The 27565-nt window shown below is 39.1% G+C and overlaps 2 protein-coding genes across 5 annotated transcripts in view; one reads left to right on the top strand and one right to left on the bottom strand.

The window, feature by feature from the left end:
• Positions 1 to 16273, bottom strand: part of LOC139606419 (neuronal acetylcholine receptor subunit alpha-7-like) — a 49197-nt gene extending 32924 nt beyond the window's left edge. For 2 of the 4 annotated variants that reach the window (XR_011684620.1, XM_071458603.1), the window contains exons 1-2: positions 15935 to 16272; positions 2815 to 2954 (exon numbers count right to left, since the gene is read on the bottom strand). Coding sequence is in view for 3 of the 4 variants with exons in the window: in XM_071458603.1 (XP_071314704.1) it covers positions 2815 to 2954; positions 15935 to 16004 (210 nt within the window). In the remaining variant the exon portion in view is untranslated. Of the gene's footprint in view, positions 1 to 2814; positions 2955 to 15934 lie in introns of all 4 variants that reach the window. The other 2 variants (XM_071458604.1, XM_071458601.1) reach the window with 2 other exon arrangements.
• Positions 16274 to 16300: 27 nt separating this feature from the next.
• On the top strand, positions 16301 to 27272 carry LOC139606423 (uncharacterized protein C3orf85-like). Its single transcript, XM_071458610.1, has 6 exons — positions 16301 to 21525; positions 22011 to 22084; positions 25988 to 26023; positions 26242 to 26366; positions 26447 to 26532; positions 26962 to 27272. Exons 2-6 carry the CDS (start codon positions 22048 to 22050, stop codon positions 27041 to 27043), a joined length of 366 nt encoding a protein of 121 aa, XP_071314711.1. The 5' UTR covers positions 16301 to 21525; positions 22011 to 22047; the 3' UTR covers positions 27044 to 27272.
• The last annotated feature ends 293 nt before the right edge of the window (positions 27273 to 27565 follow it).

Genomic DNA, 27565 nt, shown 5'->3' with positions numbered 1-27565 from the left:
TCTCTCTCTCTCTCTCTCTTTTTTCCCCGTTTCCTCCCCCCACTTTCTCCTCTCCTGTAAACCCAGCCAGTCGAGGCAGACCCCCCCCCCCCCAAGCCTGTTTCTGTTGGAGGTTTCTTCCTGTTAAAAGAGAGTTTCTCCTCCCCACTGTCACCAAGTGCTGCTTTTTGTAGGCTGTTGGTTTTTTCTGTATAAAAAAGTCAGGTCTCAACCTTATCCAGTAAAGAGCTTTGAGATAATGTAGATTATGAGTTGGCGCTATACAAATAAAATTGAATTGAATTGAATTGAATTGAATTTAATTAAATTTTGTGACTGCACATTGTTTGTGTGACTGCACACAGACAGTCTCAGTCCAGACTGTTCTTGTCTGTTGTTCCCTGATGCTGCTAAATGCTGTCAGAGCAGGGGTGTCCCTCTGTATCTTCAAAATCTGTTGAGGACTCATCACTTCAGAGTGCACCTCCTTTTCTAACACCTCTAACACCCTAACATGTCTAACTAGCACTTCCTGTGAACTTTCTTTGCACTTCTTTATTTGATCTCCCTTGCACTTATTGAATAGATGTAATACTTAGTACTTACACCAAGGTCTCCTACTGCGCTTAAGGTTTAGCGTTGTCCCTCACTTGTAAGTTGCTCTACTAAAAGGATCTGCCAAATGAGCGAATTTAATGTAATGTAATTGCTCATGTCACCCACAAAAAAAAAAAAAAAAGGTTGCTGAGATATAAGGCATATTTCAAGGGCATTGCTCTCTTTACACACAATACTGCTCTATTTTCTATTTTCTATTGTTGTTTAATCACTTCTGTAATAAGCAGCTTAATTCCTCAAAGATGAAATCAGCACCACAGGAGGACTTTCCATTAAACCACACATTTTATTACATGCCCAACATAATACAAACCACCTACAGTACATCCGGAAAGTATTCAGCCATTTTTTCCACATTTCTGTTATGTTACAACCTTATTCCAAAATGGATTAAATTAATTTTTTTACCTCAAAATTCTACATACAATACCCCATAATGACAAAGTGAAAAAAGTTTGCTTAAAAGTTTTGCAGATATATTAAAAATAAAAAACAAAAAAATCACATGTACATAAGTATTCACAGACTTTGCTCAATACTTTGTTGAAGCACCTTTGGCAGCAATTACAGCCTCAAGTCTTTTTGAGTATGATGCTACAAGCTTGGCACACCTGTTTTTGGGCAGTTTCTCCCATTTTTCTTTGGAGAACCTCTCAAGCTCCATCAGGTTGGATGGGGAGCGTCGGTGCACAGCCATTTTCAGATCTCTGCAGAGATGTTCAATCGGGTTCAAGTCTGGGTTCTGGCTGGGCCACTCAAGGACATTCACAGAGTTGTCCTGAAGCCACTCCTTTGTTATCTTGGCTGTGTGCTTAGGGTCGTTGTCCTGTTGGAAGATGAACCTTCGCCCCAGTCCGAGGTCCAGAGCACTCTGGAGCAGGTTATCATCAAAGATGTCTCTGTACATTGCTGCATTCATCTTTCCCTCGACCCTGACTAGTCTCCCAGTTACTGCTACAGAAAAACTTCCCCACAGCATGATGCTGCCACCCCCATGCTTCACTGTAGGGATGGTACTGGCCAGGTGATGAGCGGTGCCTGGTTTCCTAACCTAACCCAGACATGATGCTTGGGGTTCTTGGTCACCTCCCTGACTAAGGCCCTTCTGCCCCAATCGCTCAGGTTGGCCGGGCGGCCAGCTATAGGAAGAGTCCTGGTGGTTCCAAACTTCTTCCATTTACGGATGATGGAGGCCACTGTGCTCATTGGGACCTTATATAGATAGGTGTGTGCCTTTCCAAATCATGTCCAATCAACTGAAATTACCACAGGTGGACTCCAATCAAGTTGTAGAAACATCTGAAGGATGATCAGTGGAAACAGGAGGCATCTGAGCTCAATTTTGAGTGTCATGGCAAAGGTTATGAATACCTATGTACATGTGATTTATTTAGTTTTTAATTTTTAATATATTTGCAAAAATTTCAAGCAAACTTTTTTCACTTTGTCATAATGGGGTATTGTTTGTGGAATTTTGAGGTAAAAAAATGAATTTAATCCATTTTAGAATAAGGCTGTAACTAAGGCTGTCAAAGTTAACGCGTTATTAACGCGTTAACGTAACATGCGGGAGTAATGGGAGTAACGGGAATAATTTTTTTTAACGTGATTAACGCTTGTGACATTTGAACCTCGGGCCACTCTGTAGCTCGGGAAATCAGGAAGCAATGCACCGAGGTCGATGCCATCGTGAGCAGTAATGGATTATTATTAACATTATAGTATAATGTTACAGTTAGTAAATTGGTATGCCCATCTGTAATTTTTTTTTGTTGGGCTTGTGTTTTAGTTTATTTCAGCATCTTGTTTTACAATGCAGTTTGCACATGTTAGTTACTTGACCTGAGAGTATTTCTCATTGTAGCAATAAATAAACATGATTTTTTTGCATAAAGCAAGCATTTGTCTATTCTCATGTTGAAAGGAGTATTACAATTTTGAAAAAAATCAGTTTAAGGTACATTTAAAACAGATTAAAAATGTGCGATTAATCATGATTAACTATAATCACTTATGCGATTAATCGTGATTAAATATTTTTTTATCGATTGACAGCCCTAGCTAACATAACAAAATGTGGAAGAAGTGAAGCGCTGTGAATACTTTCCGGATGCACTGTATCCTGCCACGTACCTACATCACTAAACCACAACAAACTCAACACCCAGCGACACACTCATGAACAACAGACAAAAAAAAATGTCATATCTGCCTTACCACATCTATGATCTGCAGTAGTGTGAGGCCCAGCTCCACCAAGATGGCAGCTGAGTCATTGACCACAGGTCTCTCCAGTCTATTGTAGTTAGCCAACAGCTCTTTGTACAGCCTCCTCTGGTGTTCCCCCTGCAGGGATCCTGGAGAAACAACAGGAGCAAGAGAAAAGATGGTTTGCTTGATGATTCTTTTGAATACAAAGCATTAATCTTAACTAAAAGTTATTTGAAACAAATAGTTAATTCTTGACCTTTGGTAACAGTTTGTGTGGCAAAATAATTTCAGCTTAAAGGTCCTGACTCTGATAAAGCTTTGTCACATATAACTACCATCAGCTTCCATATAATTCAGAATTGAAGGTGCAGCCCCCCAGTCACTACAGATTTCTGAGGGTCTCCTTGATTTATATACACAGGGTGTACAGTTTTTTGCATTTGTAAACCATAAATCCCGTGCTGAAACAACTAAATTCCCAAAAATATTTTAAAGCAAAAGAATTGGCTTGGGCTCTAGGAACATATTCTTGTGTCCTGAGGTGGACTTTTAATACAGAAAGTAGCTTTAATGGTTTTCCTAACCTTTTACCCTTCATTTTCTGGCAGCATTCTGCAGCCAGATTATAATTTACCCAGTGGAAATTCAAAGACACACTGTGCCTATTCAGTCTACACAGTTTGTGCCAAGATGTCCCTGATCCCTACACCACATCCTGTAAACTTGCCTTTGGTATGAACAATGTATAAGAGGCAGGTCTGTTTTAGAGATGAGAGTTCTGATGAATAATGAATAAATAACCACAAGTGCTGACATCTGCACATACATCAGCAGACTGTAACACACACGCAGGACTGTGAGGTAGTGTAGTCTTAAGGTCCAGAGTGATTAGGATGATGTGTTTGTTGGCCCAACTCTCATCAGCATTACTGATCCTCTTTACCTAACCTTCCACACACATTTAGCACTATCTCATTTGTCCCAAAAATAAAGGGAGATAGAGACACACACAACACACACACTCTGTCAGACCACACTGTCAATGACCTTGGAATCACTGATCTCACTCTAAGCGGGTGCTACATCTCAATTACTGCATTTGGGCATACAGGGGAATATATATGAATAACTTTTCTGACTGGTATTGGATATTAGCCACAATGACAAACATGACATTTCAACAACTGATGAGCGGAGGATAAAAGCCTGCAGTGTGAATACAGTTTGCCTACACAAAAAAGGATAGAAAACAGCCTTTTTTAGCACTCAGTGACATTTTTTACACCATCTGGGATTTTCTTTTTAATGCAGTATATAAACAACCTGCCACTGATTGAAAATGTGCTCACCAGGTAACCCCCATAAACAAATAGCATAATGACTCCCTCATATAAAAATACAGTAGACAAAGAGAGGAAAAAAAGAATGATCAAAGACAAAAATGTAATGTGGATGAGAAACAAGGAGAGATGATTATGGTGAAGGAGGAGAGCCTGCTCTACAGATCTGTAAAGCTGTGAAAGAGGACAGGAGTATGCCTTTGGCACAGTGCTGATTGGCCCATTAAGGCTGTAATGAGAAGTTATGGCAGGATTGAGTCTGAGGTCAGAGACAGAAGAGATACAAGAAGCTGCTCAGCTCAGCTAAAACCTTTTCACTGCTCCTTAAGAGCCACCCAGACTCTGATTAATACACCAGACCTTATCCTCTAAATCTATGTATCCATCTGTCGAGGTTATACATCCTCAGGTGGAAGATGGGTTTTTTTCATCTCTGGCTTTCCACAGGCACACATTCAAACACATTCATACCCATGGCCATAGATTTAGTCACATTTTTACACCTTACTGTTTATCTGTCTCTCTCTCTCTGTAAACATGTTTGAATGGACACCCAGGCAAGTGCAAGAATTGTTGTTTTGCTCATGAGTTCCGCGAAAACAAAAACACAATCTCAATAATTCAATACAAAGTTCCACAGTCATAAATCTGTCTATCTATGCACAATATGTTATGCATACACACAATATGCATGCACACTTGCACACAAATTTAAATACAGCTTCATCTAGAGCTATTATCCTGCTCCCCTGTGTTCTGTTACAGTGATACATGAATTGAGGTCCAAACAGATATAACAAACTAATTTAAAACTCAGTCTCCATTGCTTCTTGTCTCATAAAACCATGTTCAGAAGGAATTACGTAATGAAATAAAATAAACCTTTTTTACACTAAACTGAAGCACTATCTATTTTCTCCAATAGATGTCACTTTAAGTGGTTTGACCTTTTTGTGTCCGTCATGTACATTCATAAACATACAATCTTTAATTCCCTGTTAAAGAGAAGGAAATGAGTGCACCCTGCTAGGCACATCAATTGTATATGTGTGTATATATGTGTGTATTTGCTAAATACAGACATACTAATTATAAGCAGCTAAAGGCGATCAATAGTGCATCTCTCTAACACCATATGGGTCATTACAGGAAATGTCAGGGGTCACTAGTGTGCACTGTTCAGGTCTAAGAGAAGGTCACAGATTAGTGGCATTATCTAAATAATCAATTGTCAGTAAAACATGACAACAAAGAACACGTCCATTATTTATATCTCAATAGGTTAAGGCTTAACTATTTAAAGGTATTATCATCAGAAGCATCAAAAAGAAGGTCAGGAAGCAATCCTCTTTGCCCAGAGTTAGGGTTAACTTTGAGCCAAAATGTTACTGAATGATAACCTGGAGTGTCATCAAAAAATGCAGTGAAATGACTGCTCCTGTACGCTCCAGAAATGTTACCGATGACTACGACCCCAGAGACCACACACTGCTGTGGTGCTGCTCAGTCCTTAGCAGCACAGATGTGTACAGAGCTGTGTACCTGTGAATGAAAAGTTAGTCTTTCTGGGGGGTTAAATACTAATTTATTGTTTATATGGCTTTTATCCAAAGCGACTTACAAGTGAGGGACTTCACTAAAGCTTTTGATATGACAAAAGAAAAAAAAAATCGGAGCACACTTGAATACTAAATCTTAGTAAAATCAAAAACACCAAAAAATATAGCACATAATGTGGAGGCACTGAGAAAAGTCAGGCTTCAATGGTTGCACTGTTTATCTACATGAATATGATTGGATATTACTAGTTAGCTGGTTACAACAGAGCTGGTGAATGTGCCAGTGATGTAAAGCATGAATGGAACAGCTGATGCCAATCAGCTGCTGCAAGCAAAACTTCAGTGCTCTGCCCCAACTAATACTCCACTGTTTGCTGATCAAAGCATTCCTGAAATAAATAGTTACTTGAAATAATTAAATGTGACATTTGTAGCAGCACGTTTTTTGGGTTTTTTTTTTACATCATTTTATTTCAACTCTTTTTCAACATTCTTTTCTCAAACTTTGAGATTACCAAGGGCCTGAAATGTCCGACATCATTACAAGTCACATTTTTCTAAATGCTGTTCAACTGTCTGCATTCAAATATTGTACTGAATCATGCAAAATTGTATTCAATTATAAATTTCATATATATTCAAAAAAGTAATAATGAATCTATTTTTATATAAATAATTGCCTTTTGGTGTGTCTTACAAGGGGCAACTGTATGATTTAAAGCAGAAAATAATCTTTTGGTTCAAAGTGTAAAACTTGAACTTAATATATGAAAACCACTCAGACTGGAGCCTCATAATTTCGAGGTCAGAATGTTGCATAGGATTTTCATTTACGCACATACACATACATAATGTTATTATAACAGTGGACTGTGAGTCTACGCTGACTAAGTTTGAACCACTATTTCTGGTCATCTTGAAAAAACAAAACTGAAAAGGAAGATTTTTATTTAAGATCTTTTTTATAATATACATGTAAAACTGCTTTTTTAATTTTCTTTTAAAAAATTGCCCTGAGGAGACTTGCAACCCTGGTTGATGTCTTCCTATTAACACACACACACACACACACACACACACACACACACACACACACACACACACACACACACACACACATTTAGAAGTCACTGTTGCCTTTCATTGCTTCATCTGTGCTCATTAGTTCTTCAAACGTCCTACAGGTACAGGTAACATGCATCTTCGACACTTTTTCTGTGGGTGTTAAAACCCTGTACACTGATGTGTGCATGTTAACCTAACCTCACTGATACAACACACTGAAATTGCCCTTGAGCTCCAGGATGTCTGCATAAAGAATTTGTTCTAGTTTAATAATCAGAGCCAGACTGCTTCTGGGCACCACAGGGACCCAGAGGGCCTCAGCACCCAAGAGGACCTTTTATTTCAGCTTGGCAGCACCCCGAAAAATATTAATACATTTTACATATTCACAGTTTTCCTAAGGGACAAGGACAATTTTCTTTGTGTGTCCTTACTCAACATCAACATTTATTAAGAATATTGGATGTGAGAGCTATCTCACATTGTTGTGGAAGAGAATCAAGAGGATATGAAAAATGTGAGACAAAAAGAGATGTAAATTTGGTCTTTATATTTTCATGCATTGTGCTTTGTGCCATTCGGTGGTAGGGCAATTTGTCCAAGAATGTGTCACTTTGCCTTTCAGTCAGTTTATACTGGGAAAGGTACCAATCCCTGATTTAAAATTTTTGTTGTTCAAATAATAAGGACATAAATATTGTTGTGGGTGTTTTTGGAATGGGACCTACTTTGTATAGGGATTAGAAAGAACACATTGAGACTTGACAACATCAAGACGGGGGAAGGTTTACGAAACTGACAACATCGGCTACTACTGAGTCAGAATGGGATAGCTGTAGCCATGAATCTCTTAGAATAAAAATACTGGATGATTTTGTTTAGCATCAGCAAAAAAGAATCATTTCCATAATATGCCCAAGGTAAGAGGAAAATCAGATTTCAAACACATGGGAACAAATGTGACACAAAGGAAGAGGAGAAGAAACCTGCTGAAGACTGCTGTAGCATTCTCACTGAAAAGGTTATCCAGATGGTTTTAAGCTTAGTATCGTACAGTATAGCTAATTCAGTTTTAATTATACTAGATTTTTGTAAAATGTACATTCATTTGTTTAGCATATTTGTAAATTGTAGTTTGTTCTTGTACAGTATACACTGTTTCTGTGTTTGCATATATACAATAGCTTCTCATGCTCTGAGGGAACAATTCCAATTCAACATTAATGCACCAAAACACTTTTGACAGTGTAACTATCCTTAATATTTTGTATACTGTTTCAACCTGCAAAACCGAGTTTACAAGCAACAGCCTCACTTTGTGATATTATGCATCATCCTACGTTTACAGGCCTAGATCCTTGACACATGCAGCATATAAAATCCTACAGTATGACTTACAGTTCTGTGGGAACTAATGTTTCATACATGTTCTCGCTGATTTTTTCATAGAATTTAGAAGACAGAAAACCACAGACAAGACACAGATAGAAAATGTCTCTGGACCACTGTATTTTGTAAATATTAATTTTACAGCCCAAGACAGATAATGGATAGATGGATGGACTGTTACCTGGAGAGAATACTTGTATATATTTATACATTCACAATGCAGTACAGTGACAGGATTCAACACAATTTTAAATGTCAAATGCAGATGTGGGCAGATAAGGGAAAATCAGCAGCACATTCTACTTGTCCCTCCTCCTACACTTCCATTCTCCACCTCTCACCTCAATTCTTTATACCTTCTACCGTACATTAAGTTTTTGTTTCTTGTGACATCTAAAAATGCAAGTATGGTGCAAATGTACTCATGTACATTATTATTCTCTCTCTTTCTTACTCTCTTCCTGTCACCCAATCTCACACACACCCATTAACATATACCAAGAAATTCAGCTGAGCGATTCTGTCCCATCGGAATATTTTTACTCAGTCAATGCATTCAGATGAGGCCTCCAAACAGAATCATCAGACACAGGCTATCCAAACACATATGGCTGGAGGGACATATTCTCCCTTTCTTTCTCACACACAAATACACACACACACACACACACACACACACACACACACACACACACAGCATTACCCGGAGAGAGATAGACATGGACATTCACCCAAACATAAAACAAACAGGAATGCTATTTCAGGTTGTTTTAGTGCCCCTGACGAGCCAAATTAAACCTATCCAGGCTGAGCCTCCATCCAACACACAAATTTGGACGTGCTTTACAGGGCACGTCTGCATTATTTTCAAGTCTGTCTTAAAACAACACTCACATGCAGATGTGTATGTCATTGGTTGCTTTAATCACTCCTGTCCATAACCTTAGTGCAAAGATCCATTCCAATGTAGGTTACACAGGACATAATCCTATTACTTTGGCATATTATCTACTTTTAAGATAAATCGCACAGATAACATCAATAAAAGGTGCTATATTTTTATATTTAACTTTAAAAGTTCAATCACTGCTAACCAGCCATTGTCAACTGTATAGCAGCTAGCCCAATAACTGCAGCTGTCGATGGCAGTCCTTGTTCTGCTCTGCAGCCTCAGTGAGCTTGGTGTAGCAGCACACTTACCAGTTCTCTACCGGAGCAGAACAAGAACCACCATCACAAGCTGCAGTCCAAGACAGTGGATTCACAGTCTGTCCACAGGACAAGAGATCTGCCTGCAGGCAGGGTATCATGAGGTGAGACGAGCCGCAGCAGGCTGGTTTGTAGTGACTGAACTTTCAAATCAAAACACTTACAGTCGTCCTCAAAATTATTCATACCCTTGCTGATTCTTGTGATTTTTTTCATTTAGTGATGAAATAAATGCTTGTTTTCAAATTTGTGTTTTAGCTTCATGTGACCAACAATTGAAAGAATGACAACAATATAAAATAATTTTAAAAAATCATTTCTGGGGTATTTTATTAACGGAGTCCAAAAAAAATGCCATGTTCAAAATTATTCATACCCTAGTCCATCGTCTTTATTTAATAGTCAATGGCATAGCCTTTATTCTTTATGACTGCTTCCAGACGATTCTTGTACGTGTCCACAAGCTTCTTGCACGTCTCCTGTGGGATGTTGGCCCACTCTTCCTTGGCGAATGCCTCAAGCTGGGTCAGGTTGGTTGGTTTCCTCGCCATCACTCTGGTCTTCAAGTGATGCCACAAATTCTTAATTGGATTGAGGTCAGGACTTTGACTTGGCCATTCCAGGACACTGATGTCATTGTCCTTGAACCATTTCTTGACTACCTTGGCGGTGTGTTTAGGATCATTGTCTTGCTGGTACATCCAGTTTTGGCCAAGCTTGAGTTTTTCAGCAGATTCCTTGACATTTTCATCAAGTATCCTGATATAATCCTCCTTTTTCATGATACCTTGGACCTTGACGAGATTGCCTGTGCCACTGGAAGAGAAACATCCCCACAGCATTATGCTTCCACCACCATACTTGACAGTGGGCACAGTGTTCTTTGGTCTATAGGCTTCTCCTTTCTTCCTCCAGACATACTGGGTATCCATATGGCCAAATAACTCCAGTTTTGTCTCATCAGACCACAGGATGGTTGACCAAAAGCTGGGATCTTGCTTCAGATGACCTCTACAAAAGGCCAGGCGAGCTACCAGATGTTTTTTCCTGAGCAGCGGCGTCTTCCGAGGTTTACGTCCATGGAGACCTCCTCTGTGCAAAACTCGCTCAATGGTGGACCGTGACACCTTTGTCCCTGTCTGCTCAAGGGTTTGAATTAGGGCCTTGGTTGTGGTCCGTGGGTTGGTGTTGACCTCTCGGCAGATTCTCCTGGCAAGTTTGGGGGACACCTTACACTTTCGGCCACGCCCACTGAGGTTTTTGACAGTGTTGAACCTCTTGTGCTTGTTGATGATGCTCTGGACGGTTGAGACAGGGACACCATACTGCTTGGAAATGGCCTTGTAACCCTTTCCTTCACTGTGGGCCTGCACAAGACGCTGACGCAGGTCCTCACTGAGCTCCTTCTTCTTTACCATGATGACCAGAGATTAACAATGACCTGAACACTTTCCCACTATTTATACTCTTCTGGAAAGATGCTATTTTTTTAACCTTGTTTAACATTTGGTCAACAAAAAAGGTATTCATTCCAATGAGACATCATGAAATAACTTTGGGACAATGATGAACACATTTGGGACATTTTTGTTGAGATATTGCCAGGGGTATGAATAATTTTGAACATGGCATTTTTTGGTAATCCGACAATAAAATACCCATGAATTTAAGAGTTTCTTGAATTGTGTATTGTTGTCGTTCTTTCACTTGTTGGTCACATATAATTCATAAACAAACTTGACAAAAATGCATTAGTTTCATCGCAAAAATAAAAAATCACAAAATTAACAAGGGTATGAATAATTTTGAGGACGGCTGTACATATAGCACCTTATAAATAAACACCAGCACTGTCCAAACAAGTACTCCATATGAACTAAGCAAAAAGTATGATTGGATGTGACACGATTTATAGCAGCAAGGAGGTAAACTGATAGAAGCATCAAAACAGCAGAAAGATACAAATCTCAAACGCCATTAAGGAAACAGGATATAGATTGTGTTTAGCCCCCAGTTTAGCTCAACATTAATGTACATATTAAGAGAAAGTCCTTTCTTTGGAGGCTTGTCCATAAGAAGCATATAAAATTCTGACATTAAATTAATCGATTGTGAGAGCAACCCCTCATTACTTAGAGTAATCTTGTTTCACACTGTAGTAAATATGCTTGCTAAATCTCAACAATTGAAACAAATAGCTCATTCTATTATCCAGTCTGGAACATAAACAGGGCTGTGATCCAAGAATGCTCTGAGACCTCAAGACCAGAGTTATGAACCAGGCGGGGGAACAGGGCTCCACAAAGACACCTCTGACAGGCTGCCACTCCCTGAGGACCAGGAATGTCAACACCACAGCAAATGCTACACATCCAGTCTTTCTCATGTAAATATCTTGTGTGTGTGTGTTGGTGTCTGTATAGGGGAAATAGAAAGAGAAAAAATAAATACCACACAATCAAAAAGTGCTGTGGTGATACATTTTGATGTCTGAATCTCTGTTACATTTGCCAAATGTAATTAACACCTTGAGGCTGAAACGATACACACACTAGAACAAGTGTTCAGAACACGGCGTATACTATTACGACATGCACTTTGTTAGCAGTCAAGATTCATATAAAAACTTATGCATGTATTTTTGTTTAAAAAGACAAATTCACATACTGACACTGCTGAAATTTCCCTGACCAGAATGTCACAATCAGCAATCCGTCTTGCAGATATCAAGCTAGTTTTTTACTAATCCAGTCACTGTAGAAGAGTGGATGAATTCTCATTGGTGTGCCAATGAGTCCCTGCCAAACATTTCCCTTCTCAAACCAGTTAACGGGTGCCCACTTTGACAGAAGCCATCTACTGTCTTTTAGATTGTGGCCAACCGTAATGACTGTTTTTTAACTGTCTCAAAGTACCCCAAGGTTAAGAAATAATAGCGTGTTTCAATGTCTGTCTGCAATCATGTGTTAGTAAAGAGTTAATTGTCTTAAATTCACGTATGCGGGAAACAAATGTCCTCCAAATGACAAGAGACTAAAGAGGATACTTGTATTGGCCCCATTGTTGTCATTGTGATTTGTATGTCCATGCACATGTGTGCGCAGCCTCCACACAGGTTTGCTTCTAAAACTAACCAAGTATGCATTGATTTAAATTAAGGTCACATCTATCTTGGCAATGGTCTAGCACCTCATTATTTCACTATCAATCATTTAGAAGAATGAGACAGAGGAGGTCAGCAGTGAAGTGTCCAGATGTTCAGCATCTTTAAATCTACATCTTAACCCAGGTGGCAAATCTATTACCTAATCGGTTTCCTGTGAGATGATGAGAGTTTTTAACAGGAAGCACAAGAAAGTAAGAAACAGAAAGACAGAGAATTAGAGCTAGATGACAGTGAAAATGAACTGAAGCAAGGGTAAATCCAGGGCATCAAGGGTCCTTAAAAAGTCTGGGAAGTTCTCTAAAGCCAATAAATGAAGTACAATGGTTGTGTTTCATAACTTTGCAGGGGCTTCTATTTATGCTTAGCCTTGATGTGACAGTAAACCACAAACATAAGTTTTACATCTTGTGAGATTTTAGGAAAGTGGAGTTGTGAAGTAAGAAGTGCTCTGATTCACTGGTTGTATTTTTATTAAATTATGAAAATGAGATGGGTTGTGTTAGGGTGGGGTCAGGGTCAGGGTCAGTTTTTAGTTAGTTCACTTCAGTTTTTTCACTTGCAGTTGGTCAGTTTCATACAACACAAACATATTAATAGGGAACTGGACTAAAATATCAATTATGTCACTAAATATTTAATTAGTCTGTGCCTTTTATCATATAATGCTTATTTATAGACTCACAGCTTTCATTAGCTGCCTTCATGCTGTGTTGCTTTGCCCTCTGTACAATTCCAGCTGGCAATATAAAAGATGTAAGAAAGGTCTTAAAGTAGGGCCTCTGAAACCTGCAGACACTAGACAAAAAGGCATGAGAAAGGACAGCATGTCACTGACAAGAGGTAATATATATATAAAATCTGTAGTGATGAGGGAAAAAGGGGGCAGCAGGCAGATAGAAAAAGAAGACAGATCAGGGACAGTAGAGGAGAACTAATGCTGAAAAAAAATGATTTCCACTTTCAACCTTCTTCACTCTCTGTAGCTGACTAGTAATGTGTTTCACTTCTCTGTGCAACTCTGTCTTTTTGTATGTTTCTCTACAGGTAAACAGGTTTCCATGTGTATGTACTATACACATGCTCCTTACCATTTTGTGTGTACAATGCTTAAAGCAAGTGAGGAGCCATAGATCCATCCATTAACACATAATTTCCAGCATCATGTGACTAAAGCAGTGAGCAGGGATCAGAGCATATGGTGTTGTGTGTTAACAGAGTTTTGGATGGACAGATTCATATATTCATAATATAGAGATTTGTAATCTATGGTTTATGGCTCAGAGCTTTAAAACCACTAGATGTTTAATCCTAATCCAGAGTTAAGACCTGTGCTGCTGCACTGTTCAGTGCGTATTTACCAAATCCATACTGTTATGCTTGTTTAAGGCGTCCATATACAAACGCACAGTTATAAACTTTTGAGATAACTGGATGACGGTACTACCTGTTGACCATTTCAGTGGTGTCATTAGATGAACAGCAGCACTTACACCACCTTCACACATGACTGAAATGCTGAACAAGGGCATAAATGGTCAAATCTACATGAACTTCATGATAAAACAGTTTAGACTAGGGAAAGTGTAAAGTATTTCTGAGAAAATTAGACACAGGCAGACTGTGAAAGAGTCTACAAGAGAGAAAGAGATTAAACAAGAGACAGACAAAGACATTGAAAGAGATTAGGTGCTGCAATGACATCAAGCAGGTATTATTACAGCATATGTGCCAGGCAACTTCAGTCTTACCAGTGTCCGATTCTCTGAGTGAGGGTCAGGAAAATAATTGAATACTTCATAATTGTGTATGCATGCATGGAGAATAAATTGTTATAAAATTATGCTTAATTTTCAAGGACACTAAATCATCTTATATCTCCTGTTTTGGTTACTGTCCTATGTTTCCCCTGACAGACTAAAGCTGCTTATCAATTGTACAGTGAATGTGCACATACTATGCCTACAAGTTGCTAGCTGCTTCTTTAATCCCCATGCTGAAAGCCTCAGGAGCCTCTATTCCCCATCCAGAAGTCTAACGTAACATTCCATGTCACAAAATTATAAAGACATCCATGGACAGGTCTATATCTATATTCTATTCAGATACTGCAAGTATCACTAAAGGTTAACCTCAAGATTCAAAAATAGCAGCAAATGCTTAAAAAAGAAATTGCAATACTTTGGAAAAACTGAAACGTTGGCTCCTTGTTGGCAGATTTTTTTTAGAATTTTGTAAGAGAAAAAAACAAAAGCCTTGTGCACACAAACACAGTATTAAATTATACAACTTGTGTCTTCTACAGTGCTGTCACAAATTTGAGAGCAGCCAAGACCGATACTAAACACCAACACTGTCCCGCCATGAGACAGCAACACTGTCCATGAAAGACTGTGGCTGCCTCCTGTCATGGGTCAGCATGTAATCCATCCTCTTTGAAAAAAAAGACTGAAGGGAGAGATAGTCATTAAAGCTCATCCTCCCACCCCCATTCTCACCAACGAGATGACCACTCACTAGAACGGTATGGAGAGGTGATGACAGTGGAAGGTGGCAGATTTGCTGGTGGACATATGCACACACACACACACACACACACACACTTGTGCACATAAAAAAATTGATGGGATAGCTTCAGCAAAGCCGCTGTGTCACAAATGGGTAAGTAAACAGCCCAGATGTTATATGCTGATGTTGCAGATGATGGGATGAGGCTTAGAAGAGAATTAGAGCCATACATACACATCTCATTGCACATTAACATACAAACATTAATGTTGCACATACGACACAAACACATACATGCACACAGGCATGCAGATAGTGTTGACTGTAACAAATCTTACTGTATTAAATCACACAGCTGAGAAGCAAATTCAGAGTACACGAAGGAGTGATTTTTGTTATTGTGATTCACATTTTTCATTTAAAGATTCAGAAGCCAGTGCCATTCAGTATAACATTAGCTGACTTTTCTGACAAATTACAGTGTTTCAATCCTTCAGGGGTTCTTCTATGTGCTTCGCATCATAAAATTAAATATTAAAAGTTTCATTTCTCTCTTCCTACTTTAAAAAGCAACAACGTTTAAAACAGCACATAAAGCAGCAACTGCCTGAAAAACTAATTGTTTCCAATATTGCCAATAGTTTAATGCCAAAGAACAAGTTGCCCAGATATTAGAAATATGCTCCCTACAAAGACTACATGTCAGCTAATTAGTCCCTTTAGAAATAACACATGAAACCTGGTTTAAACTCAGTTTAACCTGAGTTTCCTCAGTCTTCTGGTAGCCTTCATTCATCCAAACAGACCCATGCACTTACTGAAAAAGTATCTAAAGACCAAAAAAAAGGGGGGGGGCTTAATCAGGCTAAAGCGCGCGTTTTCTCCTTACCTACCTTTAAAAAGCATGGCCGTCCAAATATAAAACCCAAGCGAACATGGTCCCCAAAACTTGTGGCACCGCATCCTGGCAGCGCTCAGTGGACTCCGCCGTCCCACGGCAGCAGGCTCTCCGTGTCGGCTACACAGGTAAACTGCTCCGGCTCGGCGGTGTTGTGGACATCAGGCAGGAGGAGGAGACAGAGAGAAAGACACACTGTGTGAGATAAAAAAAACACTGACGGACCGTAATGAGTACGGAGTTCATATTTGCGCGTTCACGCTGCCTCAGAAAAACATCGCACCGGTGCACGGGGGCGTGCGTTCGAGGTTGAGATCTCAGATCAGAAATCTGCCGTCTTGACAGGTAAACCAAGCCATGTTACTGCAGTAACGTTTCACATAATATCCGACAGAGAAGGTCACATTGGTCATAGAGTGGTGTTGCAGAGTGTTCAGTTGCGAATTTATTAAGACCTTAGCTTGTATTTGATTTCCCAAAGTGCCTATTGAGTCCTGCTGAACGCATGCTAGATAGCCCAACTTGCATTTTATGTGAGATTTAAATCGTAAATATTTTACGTCGTAATTGTACTTCAAATATTCATGTTGTAACAAGTAAGGCCAGTGTGTCATTAAGCACATAATCCCAAATTGTGCTCACCTTCATATAACAGGAACATGCAGCAGCCAGGGCTTGTGAGGTACACAGACTGTGTGTGTGTGTCCTCGACTACTTTATGCCATTAACTTTGTATTTTTTTTCTCTCCTGTAGTTTGTGCTTCTCCTCTCTCTCCCTCTCTCTGTTCTCATTCCGCAGGTATCTCTGCCTCTGGAGCAGCAGGATCCAGATCCTCCACTACTCATCATTACTGTTAACCACTGTTATCTGTCATTATTATTGATAACACCATGACCTATACAGTTGTTCCTGGTCTCTCTCTCTCTCTCTCTCTTTTCTCCTCTCTCCTCCCCAGCCCCCCAACCTGAGCCCGGTTCTGTTGGAGGTTTCTTCCTGTTAAAAGGGGGTTTTTCCTCCCCCCTGTCGCCAAGCGCTGCTCTTTGTGGGAACTGTTGGGTTTTTCTCTGTAACAAAGTAAGGTCTCGACCTTACCCTGTAAAGTGCCTTGAGATAATGTATATTATGATTTGGTGCTATACAAATAAAATTTAATTTAATTTAATTTAATTGTGTGTGTTTGTGTGCGTGCGTGTGTGCGTGCAAGGCCTTTATATAGCCACACATACTGTGGAGCATATAAACAGCAGACCCTCTGAGTTTGTTAGGTGTTCACAGGCTCCAGTGTATTTTTTGATTAATAATCACAAATTATGAATTTAGATAAAAACAAACATTAATTATCAGCATTATTGGGTGGTTTGTTGCTCAAAATCTCTGTGAAATCCACTGTATGATACCAGCTCAGCACTTAACAACAACCAGATAAAGTTAGCAACTAGCTGGTGAACTAGTGGTGGAGCTTTTACACATTATATTACATTCATCATGTAGACAGACACTTCTGTTAATTAAAGTAAATGCTGCTCCACATCCGCTGTGTGTGTGTAATAAGTTGTTGTTTGCTAACGCATTCGCCATATCAACTTTAGAAATTGATAATTTGACAGTGTTGTCTTTACAGCTTGTTGGGATGCCTCTAGTGGCCCAAAAAATCAATGACTACTGAAAGACAATGTCATGGAGTCATAGCCGCCAATACAAGAAAGACACTCATCACTCATCATGTCACTTGTTTTTCCCTTTGCTGGACAGGATCAGGCCTGGGATATAAAGCTGGCACAGATCTCTACCCAGCTCTCCTTCTTCCACAGCTGGAGACTGTCATTTATGAATGTGATGTCTGTCACCCTGTAATTTTTCACTTCTCTAAGTTACAAAGTGGTTCATCAACTGCATTTTTGTCATATTTGTCTCCTTTTTGTGCCATCCAGGCTCATAATCAAATGACCTATTTATTCCAGTCCATAAATAATTTCAGTTGGAAATAGGATCCGACAGGCAGTAGTGGCGTACACTGCATATTTCTCCAAATGTTTTCACCACCTGGCTCCCATTTCCTCTCTCTCTCTTTCTTAATGCAACAGGGGTGTATCATCTAAGAAGCAGCCCTGTGCCAGTGGTATTAGACCAGCTCTTTTTCTTTTTCATACCACACGGGTCTGCATCTCATGGAGCTCCATCAGAGGAGCTTTTTGCTGTTAGATGTGATTTGGTACAGAATCCTATATCTGTCTGTGCTGTAGGTGGGCTGACAGCCGTAGTGTTCTCAGTGAAACCTCTGATCACAACTTTCATCCTTGTACTTGCTCCCACAGGGCAAACTTCTAGTCAGTGAAAAGGCAGTGACATTAAACTAATGCTGATTTTGCCAGGGACCCAATTCTGAAAACAACTGCACTGGGCCAACTGTGAACTTAAAGCTAAAAGTTTGGTGTAAGTTTACTAAGGTTTAATGAAGAACTGTCCATTCTGCTGAAATCACCAGCAGAAATACAAATATAGCAACAGATACGTTAATTATCATTAAAAAAACAAAACAAGAAAAAATAGAATTCTTGTTTTTTTCATCTGTATTATTTTACATGACATACCCAACAGAGAATATAAAAAATACTTCTGAAATCTGAAATCAAACAGTCAGTCAGTGCATGACAAAAGTAATCTTATTGATCATGAACAATGAAGTCAGGCTTGTAAACTTTGATCTCTGAATCAGATCTTGCAATTCATGGTTAGAAGTGACAGATTTGTTTTGTAGTTTCTGACAGAAGACAACGTCAAATCAATTTCAAAACTGACAAAAAGGCTTTGAAAAACAAAAGTAAGACAGCATCAGATGTAAAGTCTAAAGATGGATCACATTTATTGGTTTGTTTGCATTATATTAAACTCCTATGGGATGAACATCTGCAGTATACCAACATTTCTCCTTTCTGCGCTTTCTTATTTTGCTCCTTTGGGGAAGGGTTGCAAACACTTACTAAGACATGCTGTCTCACAGACTGCACAAACCCACACAACAAACAACAGAAAACCCTATCTCCGTTCTCAAAAGGCAGAAACTTGCCATCAGCAGTGTGTCAACTGCTGGGACTCTGGGCACCAAACATTATTACAAAAAACAGCTTTACGTAAAACTCAGCCCTCAGTTCTTTTTAAAATAGAATAGGTTAATAACCCTGCTGGTCAAACACTATTTATTTAAATCAAAGATCAGAGGGAAAGTATGATACTTGTTGATTTAGTGAATGTTTTAAAGTTTTAAAACATTTAATGTTTTAAACTGAGCTCATTCAGCATTTGAACCTCTCAATACTGACAGAGAGGGAATCATCATCATGGTTTGGCATTTTTAAATGCACTGACCCAATGCCATGAGATGAACAATAGCAGAGACCAAAGACAAAGCACAGGAAAGAGTGCAGAAGGAACCCAGAGGGAGCTGTTAATTCTCTATCTTTGATAAATGAGGTGATCTGCTAATGTACTCAGATGTTGTGGAGTCACCATTACTTCTTTCCTTCCTTTCTCTGTCATTTTTGTTGTCTTTATTCACTACAACTTAAAACAAACCCAGTGAGCACATAATTACTGACAACAGAGGCAGAGCTACATTGTTTTACTCATATATGGATGTATGTGAATGCCACAGTACAAAAACAAAAGCTAAAACTGATTAAGTCAGCGATGATAATGATGACAGATATTTCCTTATCTCAGTTGACATGCACAGTTCAAAGATGTGTATTTAAGTTTTAATCCCATATTTTGTTAAACATCCTTTCCCGTTTTCTAAATGAAATATTTGAATTATTCGCCAGTCCCAGCAGGTTGCTTATATGTGCGTGTGTGTCAGTGATAGAATGGGGTCAGATGAGTTTTAGGTTTTTCTCTGAGGCGCTACCTTTGATGTGTGGAATATGCAAAATAGCTTTTGCTGTGACAGAGAGCACACGGGTCGAGAGCTAGCTAAGGTGTGTGTTTACTTGTGCATATATTTGCAAATCTGCATTTATGCGTATATGTGTGCGTAAATGTGCCTGTTATAAGTATGTGTTTGGGAAAACGATCAAAGCAAGAAATAATAAGATTTTTTTTTTCTGTGATCTAATACATGTTGTTTGTAGGTGTGTGTGTGCCCACTTGATGAAATGCACCATGGTGCTCCTGAATCAGCTCCTCCTCTATTGTCCTGCTGCCAGCCAGCCATTTGTCTCTGTTACACAGCACAGGTGGTGACTCAGTTTATTATGGGATGTCAAAGAAAGGTCAGACCACTCACACACCTTTAGGGGTTTACTGTGGATAAGGTGAGCAGTGAGGGAGAGACAGAGTCTGTCTGTCTCAGACTTTTGTATTGCGTGGGTGGATAATATGTGATCGAAGAAAAGTTACATCTTCAAGGTAGGGCTCATACAATTATATGCACAGAAACACTGTCACACATTTATATACACATTCTTGGATGTGGTTAATAGAATGAATAAAATATTAATGTTTTTTCCTTGTGTCTTGTGCCTTTGCATTAACTGTCACCTCTGCTGTTACATGGTAATTTTTCTGTAGTTTTATTAGTGTTTGAACGAAAATGTAAATATGAAATCACATAAAGAAATTCACAGGAAATCTCCTGATTTAATGCATCACCTTAAAAAGGTAGACATTCCAAATTATTTCTCTTGGGATCTGCTTTGAAATGTTTGAGGTCTTAGTAAGCCTTTCTTGACTCAAAAACCAGGCTTTAATCCCTTTCCTTTCCCTTAGGTAAAGCTACATTGTGCATATTTTCTCTTTCAATTAAGTGCATCACACGTAAGATTTAATATCTTTAATTTTTGACACTTTATTGTTGATTTCAGGTCTACAATTTATTGCACTATACTGTGCTTTGTTTTGAATCCACGGACACAGTTTCCAATAAGTTTTAAAAAACAAACTTTTTTTCCCCATTAATGTCACACATTAACTAATTGCCTTGTGCAGAAACTGTGAACTGTTTATTAGTAAAAACTGAGGTTAGGTCCCCACCCAGTGGAAGAAATGTTGGTGTACACAAAATGATTGCCTATATATAACACTAGTACTAAAATACTTCCATGACCATGAAACATGAATTATATAATGCACAATACATTTTAGTGGGTAGTGGGTACTGTTACCCACAAGTTCACCACAGGATTGAATTTTGTGACAAATATCATGTACACTGGGAAAAAAAGTTTTCACCCCAGCCATGCAGCAGCACACCTGACTTGACTCAATCAATCAACTCAACTCAGCTGAGCTGAACTGAGCCACACCCTTTCATCAAGGGTGGGTGTGGCTGCAAGTTTTGGACTGTGTGAAGACAGTTCAGTTGAGTTGATTGAATGAGCCAAGTCAGGTGTGCCGCTGCATGGTTGGGGTGAAAACCTGCAGCCACACCACCTCTTTATGGATCAGTTTGACACCCCTGGTGTATATGTTTATGGAAATACAGTTTTTGCCTAGATTATTTTTTCCTGTTTTGCTGCAGAGTGACAGACAAACTCAAGTCCGCATATCACCTGGAGTCAGCTGATGGATGGTGGGCTCAAGTTTTTTTGGTGAGACTACACACACACTGGCCACCTCATTAATACATCTGTGCAATCTAATACAACAACTCTGTCATAGGTTCAACTTTTACCTGTGTATATTGTCAGACAGATGAATGTAATTAGTTTAGCTGGTGTGGTCTACTTGAGTGAACTATTTTGTGTTTCTGAGCATTCTGGATATTTTGCCCCAGTCATGTATTCTAACAGATTTGTCTAATATTTTTTCCAATGTTCAATGCAGTACACTCCATCACACTAGCACTATTATTAATTCTAAGTATAGCTATCATTTATCTAACCTTTTGCAATCAGTTGATGTGAACCCAGTGCTGAACAAGTAGTTCCTGCACTTTGGAGGTGTGGCTTCAGAGAGAAGTCTGAGGAAAACAGCTTGGACTTCTGTCTGTGTATTTTTAAAATGTGGCCTGCTCGAATCGTTTTTCCAGGATCTCCAACCCTAATTTTATCTTTCTTTGTTTCCATTTTCACAGTGAATGGTGCTAGAAGTGATCCAGTGACACAGAGTGAATGTGGCAATGCAAGACCTGCCCTTCAGTTTTTCCAAGTAGGTCCCATATTCTGAAGCAGTGTCTGAGTCAGACACAGACATTATGGGAATAACAATCGTATTCCATGTGTGCATGCAAGATGCCCATGTAGTTTTAGAATGTGGAATGCACTGTTAATTCATTAGAATAGATGTCATGTTATTAAAACTAGTCGTCATCAGTCAGAGCAATGTACATTTAGTTGCCATTTGTGTCCTTGTAAGGATCTTGTGTCTGAGAGGGATTACTGGACTCACGTTAATGCACATTTGAAGAAAAATGAGGTTGTAACGTGTATGTTCTTGGACTGCAAATTTCAAACAAACATCTTAGGATCTTTTAAATCCCACAAGAGCAGAAAACACAGGTCTTTTTCACCAAAAGATTTTAAACCAGGAATTGTAGTATCAGCCACCCTCGCTTCCCCAGAATCTGCTTCCAATATATCTGATGATGACATTGGCGAGGATGCTCAACCCAGTAGCAGTACTGGTGCTCTAAATGACCTCCCCAATGTAACTGAGCACAGTTTGGCAGCAGCTTTGTTAAAATTAGAACATTCTTCCCATGTACCAAGCAGAGCAATCAATGATTTTTTGGTAGAACTTCACCACATAACTGTCTCTCAAAATCTCATGCTGAAGGTGTTCTAGTAGACATTTTTCAGACGCACAAGCTCCAAGTTGACAGAGCTGTCATAGATGAAATAATCTCCTCTCTCTGCTCGGCAAATCCTCTAAATAAGGCCATAGAGAAGGATTGACCTTTGAGTTCTGCATATCAACGGAAGCAATATTACAAGGCAAAATTTAATGTTGTTGAACCACTTGAGTATATTTTGGATGCGAAAGAGAACAAAACATTCCAGTATGTCTCCATCCTAGAGTCCCTGCAAGTGCTGCTGAGTAGGAAAGATATTTGGGACAAGATAGTTGGTAAACACGAAACACAAAGGGAGACAGAGACTGGAAAAGAAATTGTGTACAGGTTTTATAAGGATGGTCTGCATTTTAAGGAAAATAGTTTGTTGTCAGGGGAAGACTTAAGTTTATCCATAACTTTGTATGCTGATGACTTCGAGGTCTGTAACCCTTTGGGCACCTCCCGCAAAATCCACAAACTTTGTGCTGTGTATTGGGTACTGAGTAACCCTCCCCCAGGGTCTCATTCTAGTTTGTCCTCGATTTTCCTGGCCATTTTGTGTAAAACGGACAATATAAAGTCATTTGGTTATGACAAGGTTTTAGAGCCCCTAATATGCGACCTGAGGTCTTTGGAAGTTGATGGAATTTTTGTCCCACAACTGAACAAATCACTGAAGGGTACAGTGCAGACTATTGCTGCTGACAATAGCAGGTTTTGTGGAGTAAGCCTGTGAATATTCTCATTTGTCCAGGTCATAGTATCTCAAAGGAGTTTTAAATCGAAAGCAACTGGACTTGGTTATTTGTCTTGGAAGACGTTTCACCTCTCATCCAAGAGGCTTCATCAGTTCCTTCTCGCACCTGACCAGGCTGGGACTGGTCCAACTATCTGGTGTGGAGACCCAGGTATTTAACCTCAGGTATGGGCTTTCACAAGGCTGATGATGGCATTGGTTCCCTTTGTGCTCCATGTGCCAACGACAGTCGTTAGAGTGACTATCTTGGTGGAGAGTTGGTTTTGACTTCGTTAGAGCCCTATTGTGTTATAACGACAGTTGTTGGAGTCAAATGCCACTTGTGAACAGTTGTTTCTCTTAGAGGTTAAATTGTTGAATTTCCTGGGAAGGGATGAAAGGGCAGCATTGTAAATTGGAGATAGGTGGTGTCTGAGTCCTCCTCCCCTGTTGAGGGATGGTTTCTCTACTTTCACATAGATAGCTTCTTTCACTCCTCTTTCGAACCACCTGTCCTCCCTGTCCAGGATGTGAACCTTGCTGTCCTCAAAGGAGTGGGCTTTCTCCTTAAGATGTAAGTGGACAGCAGAGTCCAAGCCTGAGGAGTTCGCTCTCCTGTGTTGGGCCATGCGTTTATGCAGTGGTTGTTTAGTTTCTCCAATGTAGAGGTCTTTGCATTCCTCATTGCATTGGACTGCATACATCAGGTTGCTTTTTTGGGTGTGTGGTGTTCTGTTTGTGGAGAACTTTACAGGCCCCTACTTTTGTCGTTTTTTTTTACAGCACCAGCTTCAGATATGCAATTGCATAAGGTTAGATCAGGAACTTTCAGCCTCAGAACAAAAGAAACCCATGTCAGAGAAGCGCTAGATAGTGGCAGTAGCTGTTTTGGCGTTAAAAGAGCCTGTCCTTTTACTGAAGCACTGTCTCATTTTCATGTTGTCCGTGGCTACCCGCCTGACATTGCTCATGATCTTTTCGAAGGCATTGTGCCTGTTGAAATAGCACATTGCCTCACATTACTAATATCGAAGAAGTATATCACCTTGGATGACAAACCGTTCCATTCTGCATTTCCCATACAAGTGGACAGACAAAACCAATAAGCCTCATACTTACCACAAAATCTTTCAAGCAGGAAAACCATAGGGGGCAATGCCCATGAAAATTGGAGCTTGTTAAGATTGCTCCAATTTTTAATTGGTCCCAAGATTCCTGAACATGTGCCAGTATGGCAGGTCTTGTTGGATCTAAAACAGATTGTTGAGCTAGTGGTTGCTCCAGTTCACAGTGATGAGTCCATCACTTATCTTGAGAGTATAATTTCAGATCATCGACAAAGGTATCAAGAGGTGTTTCCTAAGAAAAAATTGCTGCCCAAACACCATTACATAGAACGTTACCCACAACTGATAAAGCTTTTGGGGCCTCTCGTGAGACTTTGGACCATCAGGTTTGAGGCAAAGCACAGTTTCTTTAAAAAAGTTATCGAACACACCAGTTGCTTTAAAAATGTGCCTCTATCTCTGGCTGTGAAACATCAGATAATGATTGGTTATCACTTGTCATCTCCAAATATTGATAATCCAGTGCTGGATGTATTACATGTATCCACTGTCCCATTAGATGTTTTGAAGGAAGAGCTAGCTCAAGCTTTTAAACAGAGAGATCCTGATGTATCTGAAATAAACCTAGCAAAAAACGTTTGGAGCAAGGGAATAAACTACAGACCAGGTATAATAGTGACATATGGTTCTGCCTTATAAGGCAGGCTTCACAACAACCACTTCATATACAATTTTATGAAAAAAATTTTCACTGATGAGGGTAAACAGTAATAGGAATATAAAAAACAACATATATATATATATATATATATATATATATATATATATATATAATATACAATTGTTTGCACATATTGGACACTAAAGTTGATCTTTCAGATAGATTTTTACTAAATAAAGTGTTTAATGACACACCTTATTGATGTTATGAATGAAACCAGTCAAGAAAATTTGGGAATATTTTAATATATATCCAATATATAATATTGGAAAGAACTGAGAATAAGGTTTGCTAAAGTCTGCAGTGAGTTTGTGTACCGTGTAGACGGCGCCATCTGTATGTTGAATCACAAAGCTTCACTGTGTGTGTGTGTTTGTGGATGGTCTGTCAGAGCTCTGGCACCCACATTAAGTGGCTACCTTGAGTGGCTTGCCTTAAGCTTGACTCCATTCATCCGTCTCCAGTTCCTGGTAAAACATCTGTGAAAGAAACCCTTGTTCACTCTCACATTCAGCTGAGAGATTCTGAGCTGTGAAGACACTCAGACATTTAACAGACCAACAGCTCACTGCTCACACTGCAGGTAAATCTCACATGTCCTCTAATTTTTGGATCATTTTTGTCTTTGAGAGGAAACCAGTTGATAACCTTCTAAAAAAACAATTGGATGCAGCTTTGAATTAATATCAGCTATAATGTGATGTCTGGTATGTTTAACATTTGTGACTTCTTTATCTATTTTAACATTTTATAGATATGAAGGCTGTGATCCTGTTTGCTCTTTTGAGTGGTAAGTTTGACATTTTCATGGATAAGTACATGTTCATGAATGTAAACTGTTTTTATGGTTTTACTATCATTTTCATCAGTGATCCTCTTTGTTAATTTGAATACTTGATCATATAAAATCCCATTACATGTAATTTATTGTCTTTAGTTATCTCTTTGCATTTATAGTGTTTAATCTTTTTTTAATAGTTATGTCATGCTATTAACAATGTGTTTTAGGGGTTTCTGCTGCCCCATTCACGAAAGAGGAGGAGGTGAAGCAATTCCTCAGGCTGAAGAGACAGTCAGGATACTGGGATCCACACCACTCTCAGAACCAGTGGGGTTACACCATCCAAGAACAGGTGACACTGTGCTGTGTTGTGTAAAAACATAAAGTAAGCCAGTAGGAGCAATTTTGTGACAAAACACCTTTCTTCCTTAGGCTAACGAGTACTGGACTACCCTTCGAACAGATGCTCAGTACTACATGGACATGAGTAACCTGATGTTTGACCGCTCTGTTGCTACGTGAGTGAGATAAGCAGCAGCAATGTGTCAGGGAGTTTTAATCAGTGTGCCTAACAGTACCATGACATGATGTCTTAATTTGCCAGTGAAAGCAGTTTCAGTACCATATGCTTCCCACATTACCACAGTACCACACTGACACAAGGTAGTAACCATGAAATTCATTACAATAACCCTGAATTGCTCAATTTCGTCCACTGAGGACAGTTTTTACAAAGGCAACTTTTTCTTTTTCAAAGCATGCTGCCAGTTGAAGCTACTCATGTGTCCATAATGAGTTGTTCAGCTTTAAGTATTCAGCCTAAAAACATAACTTTAATTATGTCACTTCCTGTGTAATGTTAAGATGCCCCCTCTTTTAAGTTGTGTCACTAATAATTTTGTATTTCTCTTTTTTCTATATCTTTCTATTACCTGCCTATATCGCAGTGAAAACAACAGGCTGTATATGGAGATGCTGCGGAATGCAAGAACTCACCTGGACAGCCAGACAGGTCAGCATAGAAAATAAAGAAGAGGAAAACTGAGGAGATAATTATTAATTATAATCATAAGTTTTGCTTTTCGGTTGATATTTGAAATAGTTGTAGTTAAAAAGATGCATAATAGAATTTACTCTACTACTGTACTGGATTCTTTAAACAAACAACAATCCACAGATTAAGGCTCCATTTCCAAAAATAAAATAAATGAAACTAAAGTTGAAAGCAATGAGTTGTACAGAATACCCTTAATATCAAACCAGCATTAGACCAGGGAGTTTAAACAGGACATGTAGCGGTTTTGAGTAGATCTGGTCATAATCTTACACTGACATATTTTTGCAAAGATTAGATGCTGCAGTTATATTTGTTCTGTTCATATTAAATGTTTGTGCATTTGAGCTGTTTTGTATGAAAATGTTCTCTTAGTATGTCTGCACTCAAAAATGTTATTCAATAAATGTTTAAATCACATGAAATGAAACTATGTTACAGTGCTTTTTTACAGATGCAAAAAATTCAAGTTTTCATTTTCTATTTTTATTGAATGT

Source organism: Trachinotus anak, unplaced genomic scaffold (genome assembly GCF_046630095.1).
Source record: "Trachinotus anak isolate AG129_WGS33_773 ecotype Australia unplaced genomic scaffold, CSIRO_AGI_Tana_v1 ptg000021l, whole genome shotgun sequence".
Taxonomy (NCBI): Eukaryota; Metazoa; Chordata; class Actinopteri; order Carangiformes; family Carangidae; genus Trachinotus; species Trachinotus anak.
The sequence above is the reverse complement of the archived record's forward strand: the minus strand, read 5'-3'. Positions and strand labels throughout refer to the sequence as shown.